We start from the raw sequence: 9,785 nt of genomic DNA on the forward strand, positions 1-9,785 counted from the left end.
ATGAACGTGAACGAAGGTAGATAAAGGCCGATGAAGGTAGATGGAGGTAGATGAAGGTAAATTAACGTGAATGAAGGCAGATAAAGGCCGATAAATGTAGATGGAGGTAGTTGAAGGTAAATTTTTATCACATGTGTAGTAATTAGGGAACGTCCTCGATGGATAACCTCAGACAGGGGTGACCTCATAAGTTTCCTTTTACGTTTTTAACATAATGAAACTTGTTGTTGTTAAAGAAAAACGATGAGATTAAACACTTGACTGTGACATGATAAAGTAAATTTTTATGACCAACAAGAGATGAATGATTCAAAGATAGATAATAAATAGTAAAAGTACCTCTAGTAGATCAAGAATCTCAAGTATAGGTTAAGGACTTTAATAAGGCCAAGAACCTAAAGAAGCACAAGAACCTCAAGTAGCCCAAGAACCTAAAGAAGACCAAGAACCTCTAGTAGGACAAGAACCCCGAGTAGGCCAAGAACCTCGAGTCGGCCAAAGACCTCGAGTAGGCCAAGAACCTCAAGTAGGCCAAGAACCCCGATTAGGCCAAGAACCTCGAGTAGGCCAAGAACCTCGAGTAGGCCAAGAACCCCGAGTTGGCCAAGAACCTCGAGTGGGTTAAGAACCATTTTTCACGAAACTGACCAGTTGGTTGAAGATTTTATCTAGACTAAGGAAACCAGGAATTGCTACTCAAAAATATAAAAAAATGAAATCGGCAAGTTTAAATTTTCACGACTCAGCCTCAACAGCGTTGATAGACGACCATCATAAAACGTTACTGGATATTATTAACTGTCAAAAATTGGGATTCAGACGGAAATCGGTGGTATTAATACTGGTTAAAATTAAACAATTTATTGTCTTGATAATGCGTAGGTACGTGCTTGGCATTGCTGGACAAGTATCAATAAATCCTTTTTTAATAAAGAAGTGATTGCGGTATAAGGTTTTGTTTTGGCTTTGTTTTAGATTGTGCTAGTGACCTCAGTTTCTGGAAAACAGCTATTCTAGGATAGGAGTGATTTGGGGAGTTTACTCTAGAATAGGGTAGCAAAATCCAGCTAAAACTACAATACTCGTCACATTTGTTGGAACACCCATCCCCGTTTCCCCCTTCCTCCAATGTTGATTTCCACAACTACTAGTAGTCGCCCGAAAAATTCTCACACAACATTGAATTCGGGGAAGGGGGATGTGGTATAAGCTACGATCTTGTAACACGATGATTCTGACCATTCGCTAAGTGTTCCAACTAAATCTGTCTAGTGTTGTAAGTATCGGAGAGGCTAAACATTTACGCACGCATGCGCTGACGGAATGTTTGAAGACGAGACGAGAAAAATATGCAGTACCTCCAGACGTGGCGCTGGAGGGTCGTACCAAACGAGTCATCCCGGGATTTCGGCCCGTGCGATCGCTTTTGGACGCAGTTGGCCCTTCGCTGCTTTCTGCTACCGACCTCGCCTCCCGGTACGGCATTGAGGGAGGGATATGTCGGCCCCTAAACCATATGAGACAAATCCCACGCCTACTCACTGCTCCAAACCGCCCTTGTCATTACAATTTAACGTAAGATTTCGATGGCTTATATATTCAAAAGAAAAGTCATTTTGTCTGTCATATGGTAAGCACTGGAGTCGCAGATTACAAAGTGCACGCATGCGCCCTGGCGTAGGTAACACACATGCATGCATAAAACTATATTTCATCTCGAATTTCAGAATAATATCTTCGAGACATTACAGCTAACATACATAATGTATACAGATACATAACTAAATATTAAATGATATTTAAAGATATATTAATCAAAACGAAAAGCCGCTGTACAAAATCCGGCTCTGGATTAGTTTAAAACCAGTAAACCGAGTGGTACAGGAAAAATCAAGTAGCGCATTTCGCAACGTACTTAGTTAATACGTAAGAAAAAGAACTAAGACCATAACTGGTTGTTCTAGTTTTATGGAGGGACAGAATGTAATTTCCACGAAGATCATGCATAAGAAGAGAACGGGAGAGAAAACGTATTTTTCATATATCAGGACAAGCCTTTTCTTTCTATAACTACTTTTATACAATAATATGAGGAAATTTTGAATTTAGAGTTTGACTTAAGTGGTACGTAAGAGGACAGGTAATCGCAAATATAAACTCATTACTCTCTTATTTACATTATACCGTTTCTTTGACAAGAAAGTACTAAAGGCCAGGCCGAATTTCCTATGATAAAAAGTCTACGTTAACAGCAAGCACCTTGGCTACTCCTTAGTATCCGCCTAGAAATCTTCTTCTCGCTACTTTTTCCTCATTTGATGAGGTCCAGTCTCCGCTTGCCTCCTTCATGCCCAATAGGAATTCTGGGTAATTCGGCCGTTCCATGACAAGGGAAGACCCCCGATTCTCATTTGATAGATTTTCTTATGAGTGTGGAGCCACCCAGTCCTACCGGCAAAATACAGCATCGATTGAAGTTTTTAGCTTTCAAAACTTGCTCAAATTGTATCGGTAGGTCCTGGAAATCGCCCACAGAAAGACCAGAGAGACGACTTCACTGGTGCTGTGAACCACCATGTTTACAACAGAGCAATTTAGGCGTTCCAGTGTGCATGAAATCATCTCTCACCTCTGTCTCGAGAAGACCCGACACGCACGGTTCTTACGTTTTGTTTATGCCCCCGTAGAATCAACCGAAATCTCAACTCCTTGTCAAAAGTTAACCAGCATCTTAATATTTTTGGTAGGCTACGGTAGCTCTGGTATAGGCTAAGGGTTCAGGGTCCCATTGGCACATCCTCACCCAGAAATTCCGAAAGTACCCCCCTCCCCTGGGCCAAGAACCTCGAGTTGGCCAAGAACCTCCAGTGAGACAAGAACCTCGAGTAGGCCAAGAACCTAGAGTAGGAGAATAACCTCGAGTAGGCTAAGAACCTCAAATAGGCCGCGAAGGACCTCGAGTAGGCCAAGAACCTCAAGTAGGTCAGTTAACAACCTAATGTAGGCCAAGAACCTCAAGTAGGCCAAGAACCTTAAGCAGGCCAAGAACCTCCAGTAGGCCAAGAACCTAAAGTAGGCGAAGAACCTCGAGTGGGTTAAGAACCTCAAGTAGGCCAAGAATCTAGGGTAGGAGAATAACCTCGAGTAGGCCAAGAACCTCGAGTAGGCCAAGAACCTCAAGTAGGCCAAGAACCTCCAGTGGGACAAGAACCTCGAGTAGGCCGAGAACCTCAAGTAGCCCAAGAACCTATACCTAAAGAAGGCCAATAACCTCTAGTAGGACAAGAACCCCCAGTAAGCCAGGAACCTTCAGTCGGCCAAAGACCTCGAGTAGGCCAAGAACTTCAAGTAGACCAAGAACCTCAAGTAGGCCAAGAACCTCGAGTAGGCTAAGAACTTCGAGTAGGCCAAGAACCCAGAGTAGGAGAAGAACCTCGAGTACGCCAAGAACCTCGAGTAAGCTCAAGTAGGTCAAGACCGTTAAGTAAACGCAAGAACGTGTAGACTAGTAAGTGATGTTTATATACAGTACAAAGCTTGGTATTGCGGCGCATCAAAGGTATAAGTACTTCATGTAAGACAACGTATATTGTCCCGATTGAATGAGTTCAAGCTGTATTTCACGCACACTCACGAGGTAAATTTCTTAGTAATTTTTTGTAATAACATCCATAAAATAAGAAAATCTCTAGCTGCTTTATGTTTAAGATAGGGATTGCGAGAAGTAATTGGCTTGCTTTCTTCTGATCGAAAAAGTAACTTAGTTAGCTCGACCAAGCTGGATCTGTTATTCATGTCACTGACCAAACTGCAGGAGACGAACATTTCATGAGAATGCTTCATTTAAATTTATCTCTCGTATTTTACGGCTCTGAACTATTTCTTAAAGCATAGACCTTAATTTAATGTTGTCATTTTACAACCTCTTTGCAGTCATTTGTCGTTAAAGCGTGAACCATACACTCACATACGTTAATATATAACGTACGACGAGCGTTCACAATTATATACCGTACGTAAAAATATTCTTTAATATGGATACTGAATAGGGATTGAACATTGGTATTCACGTTCGGTCCTTGAGCTAGCACCAGACTTCTCGTAGTTACTAAAACGAGGAAATTGAGCTACAATGACCTACAAATTATAGGCTACAATGATCTACAAAGAGCTACAATGACCTACAGTACGTGACCTACAATTACGTGGCTGCAGTGGGTTGCAAAACAAATTTAAAAGTATCGAAAAGTAAAGTAACGATAAATTCTTCCAAAATTGAAAGAGAGACCCCAGTGCATTATTTTGTAACGCAATGCCCGTTTTTCCTGGGAGAGTGAGGTGGAATTACTACACCAATCAAAACGTTGTTGCGGAGCAAAAGTTCATGGGTGGCGCTGGAAACTTTTCCTTGGTGGGGCATAACCGACGAGTGTGGAAGGCATGCAAAACTGGGGGGGGGGTACTCTGTGATGCAATCTGGTGCATCTGAATGCTAAAATTTAATTTGCCAAACACCAGGATTTCATTGTGGTCAACAAAGTAAGAAAAACATGATTTTTTTCAGCTTAGCAAAACAACTTATCAAACTCAGTGAAACTTGAGTACTTTTGTAGAAAAATTATCGATATTGTGACTTTGTTTTAGCGTTCAATACACGTTTTGAGGAAGCTTTAATTTACAACAAATTTTCCAAAGCGATCTTATTTTTTATAAATAGTCTTATTTTGATACTTTTTCTCTGTGGCTCTTGCTCAAAAAGCCGTCTAGTTTTTTCTGAACTCTATCCTTTTTCTCAGCCGCCATTTTAAAGCTCAGACTTTCCGCTGGCACATTGAACCAATGCTGGCCTTTTCATCAATCTACTTCTGCCCAGATCATGCAAGGAAATACTGTCCAGGTTTAAAGTCGCATTGTCTCGGGTGAAATTCAAAAGATTGTAACTTTTATTTATTTATTAAATCACAGAATATTTCTTTTACAAATTCTAATACAGTAAATTGCGTCATACAGTGTATGATCATCTGGTCCAATCTTAGCTTGCCACAACTCAATTCAATCCAATTCAATTCAATTCTATTCAATTCTTTATTAATGCACTATTTACATCAATTACAAGGTAGTTACCATAATTATATATTAGCTCTTTTAATACAAAATTAATGTAATACACAGAAACTAAAAAATAACCAAAAATATGTGGTAGCCAAAGTAGCCATTGGCTTTCTAGCTGGTTGCACCATATTAAAGATAAATGCTAATGCTGCATGAAACAAAAATTAGCATTAAATAGTAAATACCGGTATATTTAATTTTATGAATCACTTAATATATACACACATTATTGCGTTCGACGAAGGAGAACGCTTCCTAATTTCATGGGTCTCCTGTGAATGCTAGCGAAAGCTCTGAGGGTTTTTTGGGCTTTCTATCGGGCGGGCAGTTATGACGTCACATTCTTGTTGCGCAAAGGATTCTGCCTCGTGCGACACAAAATTCTGTCTTCTTCACGAACATTGCGTGTTGGCGGACGTGTTTTGAAGAATTTCGTAGCTGCTGCTGTTTTATCGGTAAGTTATTTTCTCAAATGATTTTAGCTAAATTCATTGAACTTCGAACGCACTTATTAATCTTTGATTACTCCTAGTTTTAAATATCTATGATTACATCTGGTATTATTATATGAATATATAGACGTTCTTACATTACAGAAAAAACAAGACTAATGTTGCACTGTTCAAAAATTACATTATTATTAAGTTGTTGAATTATTTTGAGTAAGTAAGAGAAGCTGCTTGTATTGTCTTTTAAAGGAATTATAAGGTAGCCCTTGTTGCTAAGCAAAGTCGAAACTGTTTCTTTCGCTCTCTGATTCAATAAATGGATGTCATTCAAACTATAATAAAGTTAATTTATAATTAATAATAAATATTAATAAGCCATAATGAGCACTAATTTCATGCAATTAAGGAATAAAATACAATGTTTTGTTGCTTCATTTTTGTGTCATTTTATTTTCTTCTATTTATTACCTTTTGGTGGTAGCTAAGAAAAAAAGCATAAGGGCTCATGTTTAGACACCCTGATTACAAAAGCAGTTTCAGATTCAACTGAGAGTGTGTATTAAGCCAGACATCATATCAGTGTTCACATCGACAGCGCAGGCCTGCCACAGTGTTAAATAACTGCTCAGATGGTACAGACCGGAGCTATTGTCAGGTCATGTAGTTGATCAAACTGCAGCACTGAGATATCTGAAAGTGATTATTATTTTGACAGTGTGAACGTCCTGCAATAATCAATAATCAATGATGATATTGAAGTGGTCTTTCATTTGTTCATGCCCTCATGATGGCATCAGACCTGACAGATGTCTCCTTTTTCAGTTTAAAATTTCAAATACTACTGATCACTTTAGCTCACTTTTGGATTTGTTTTGTGACCCATTGTAGCCAATTGTAGGTGATTGTAATTCATTATTATAGTTCATTGTACATTATTGTAGGTTGTTTTAGGTCATTGTAGCTCATTCCTAGTTTTCATAACTATGCCAGACTGCTTTGTTCACAAGATAAGGTGGCTTACCAATCCAAATCGTGCATTCATATAAAAGATACTAGACTATTCCAGGCGGGCTGCTTTTAAAGTAGCTATCCACAAGGCAACAGTATGGAAATAATTTCAAGTGATCCTAATTACCGATGTTTATTGTTGTTTATACCATGCAGGATGACAGACAATCAATCTGATATTAGTGAAACACAAACAGAAACCATTCCAAAAGTGGGTGTCACTGATGCTCAACGTGAACTTGCCAACAATGCTCATGTTGAATTTGAAAGTAGGCAATATGATAGGTGAGAATATAATAGAGCATGGATTTTAGGTGAACATGTTGTGGACATACTATGTGTTGTTGCTTTTGTGCTCACATTGAAATTTGAAAGTAAGTAATATCATGGGTAGAAGAACAGGTGGTGACTGTAGTTACGCATTCTTTAGACACACTGTTGCCTTTCTGTTGCACTATCCATGAAATTGTTGTGACATAATTCTGGTGTCGACCCATAAATCTTACAGATTTACAGCAGCTTCGACAGGATTCAAGTAAATTGACTTGCTCTCAACTGAGTGGCTTCATAGATCAGTTGGTTTAGCATTGCACCGGCATCACAGAGGTCATGGTTTAGAATCTTGTTGAAGCTTCTTCAATTTTTCAGGTGTCTATAAGAGATATTATTGCTTTATAAATTGTCCAGATAATTGCGAGGATCACTTCACCCTTTCATAAAAATATCAATTGAACATACTTTTAGCACCTACAGGCAAGAAAGAGTTAACCCTTTAAGCCCCGATAGTGCCAAATGGCACTTATAGATTTTACTCTGTCTAACGCCAGACGATTTTACTCGTCAATGGGGAACCCCTCGGGGCTTAAAGGGTTAAGCTAACAGCGTGAAAAAACTATGTCCCCGTTTAACCCTTTAAGCCCCGATAGTGCCAAATGGCACTTATAGATTTTACTCTGTCTAACGCCAGACGATTTTACTCGTCAATGGGGAACCCCTCGGGGCTTAAAGGGTTAACTTTCAAAGAATAGGTGATGTAAGAATAATACCTTGAATAACTGATAAACTTTATTTAAGATGTAAAAAAGTTATTGTAAGTAAACAATTATTTTATAGATGTCTGTTGTCACTTAACAAACTCTTGGAACTGAGAAAGAATGACCCAAAGGTACAACACAACAGGACTGTGGCACAATTTTATCTTGTTAACTGCACTGGAAGTGAAGAATGTGGCAAGAGTCTGTTGAGGATAAGAAAACAGGTGTGGAATTTGGACTTCTTGTATCTTGTCTGAGGTGACACCTTGTATATTGGACGAGATGTTGCCTGAACAAAATCACTCAGATTTTAAAAATGAGTTTCATTGTCAATCAAACTTGCATTTTGTTAGATCGAGAAAGAGAGTGGTGAAACTGCAGAAGACTTGGATGACATTGACACATCTTATCTTTTGTACAATGAATCTGTCATCTACTTTCATGTGAGTGGAATCATGCAGTGTATGTCCATATTGTGTTTTTTGTAGTTATTGTACAGGCGGATACTGTATCTACAAATTGAAGGTCTAACATTTCTTTTTTGTAGTTACGGCAGTACACCAAGGCATTAATAATTCTGGAAAGATTATTCAAGATTGTTGAGCCTCTTGGTAAGTTTGATGACCCATTTATAACTCAGAAAATGACACAGCCATTTCCAAGTTATTTGAGGGAGCTGGTTGTCACTCCATGCATCAGATCCTGTAAACATTTTTATGTTAATTCACTGAGTAGTGCATAACGCTTGTGCATATATTTATTGGCTTTGCGAGGCAGCAATGAAACAGTCTTATGGTACACCTTCTTTAGTGCCAAATTACTAGACCATGCTAAATTACGGGACCACCAAAAATATACAAAATCAATGAAGTGTACGAATATTCTCAATTTGACTGTCTTTCAAGATGCACTCTCACTATTTCAGGGAGATCTCAGAAGTAGAATCAAACAAAACACGCCTTTTTGAGTTGTAAAATGGAAAACTAATATACTAAGTATAAAGGAGATAGGGTGCAAAAAATGGACATGCAATTCTCAAAAGCGACGGAAAATTACCGTACTGATTGAAAAATAGCCAAATAAACAACCATCACCTTTCTTCATTTTGACGGATTGAGGGAGGAAGAATGTAACTGGGAATGGATGCTGTATCATGATTACTCTAGAATTATGTCCTGAAGTGATAAATGGTGAGAAATCCATTAAATATTCATGAGTATTCTGATTGAAAAGGCAATAGGATACACATGGCGTCCTCAAAAGGCAATAACATATCATATCTCTTTGGTCTCCCATCCAGGTACTAATCCTGCCTGACAGGGCTTAACTTTCGGTGAACGTTTGTTCTGCCATTGTTAGGAATTAGTACCCCCAAAAGTAGGACAGTTCTTGCTTTAACTTGGTTGAAGTGAAATGATCAGCATGTGACCCTCAATGCCAATGTTCACCGATTTTTATGTTTTTCTTCAATCTTTCTGGGTTTAGTGTTTTACTTAGTCTAGTAACCACATGTTCTCTCAAGGGGCTATTTATGTTGTATGACGTTTTCTCAGATACGATGCATACAGTGTAGTTATTACCATAACTTACCTTCCTAAATCAAACAGATCACACTTACTAATATGATTCAAAACCAGTATTGGACCGGACCGGATCGGATCGGATCGACAAATCTCGGACCGGATCAATAACAAAATTCCCGCCCAAAGTAGACACATGAAATCCCTGGGTTATCAGTTAAAGTTACTTCCGACCTTCACGGATGTCCTTCGGGAAAAAAGCCGCACGACCAGCCTTGCATACTTATTTTGTTTTTGGTCTTAATAAATGTAGTTTACGATAAAAAATATAGTTTAGCTGAGTTTTCCTTTTAGTGTCAGGAGCCGGTAAGACGTGAAACCACAGAGGGTTCTTCTATTCAATATGTCGGGTATCAGATGCCGCAGCACGAGCAAAATGACTTCACAGTGTTATTCACAAGACATCAATCAACGAAAGTGTCTCGGTCATTTTCGATATTCTGATTGGTTGTCTAGATATCCGCATCTAAGGTTGGAGTAACCAAAAATATGCGAGACGTGTTGTGTAAATGGACGCCATGGGAAAAATATTTTAAATTTCAGAATTTCCTGACAAGCTTTTGTTGATTGATGCCTTGTGAATAACATTGTGCAGTGATTTT

The 9,785-nt window shown here is 38.7% G+C and overlaps 1 protein-coding gene across 2 annotated transcripts in view; it reads left to right on the top strand.

Annotated features, from left to right (window-relative positions):
- Positions 1 to 3,593: 3,593 nt before the first annotated feature.
- The window catches only part of LOC137992714 (CCR4-NOT transcription complex subunit 10-like), a 25,158-nt gene continuing 18,966 nt past the window's right edge, over positions 3,594 to 9,785 (top strand). For both annotated transcript variants that reach the window (XM_068838197.1, XM_068838198.1), the window contains exons 1-5: positions 3,594 to 3,637; positions 6,726 to 6,854; positions 7,683 to 7,827; positions 7,957 to 8,046; positions 8,151 to 8,214. In XM_068838197.1, coding sequence (XP_068694298.1) covers positions 3,603 to 3,637; positions 6,726 to 6,854; positions 7,683 to 7,827; positions 7,957 to 8,046; positions 8,151 to 8,214 — 463 coding nt within the window. In that variant the 5' untranslated portion in view covers positions 3,594 to 3,602. The remainder of the gene's footprint in view (positions 3,638 to 6,725; positions 6,855 to 7,682; positions 7,828 to 7,956; positions 8,047 to 8,150; positions 8,215 to 9,785) is intronic.

Source organism: Montipora foliosa, chromosome 2, assembly GCF_036669935.1.
Source record: "Montipora foliosa isolate CH-2021 chromosome 2, ASM3666993v2, whole genome shotgun sequence".
In the NCBI taxonomy this organism is placed as follows: Eukaryota; Metazoa; Cnidaria; class Anthozoa; order Scleractinia; family Acroporidae; genus Montipora; species Montipora foliosa.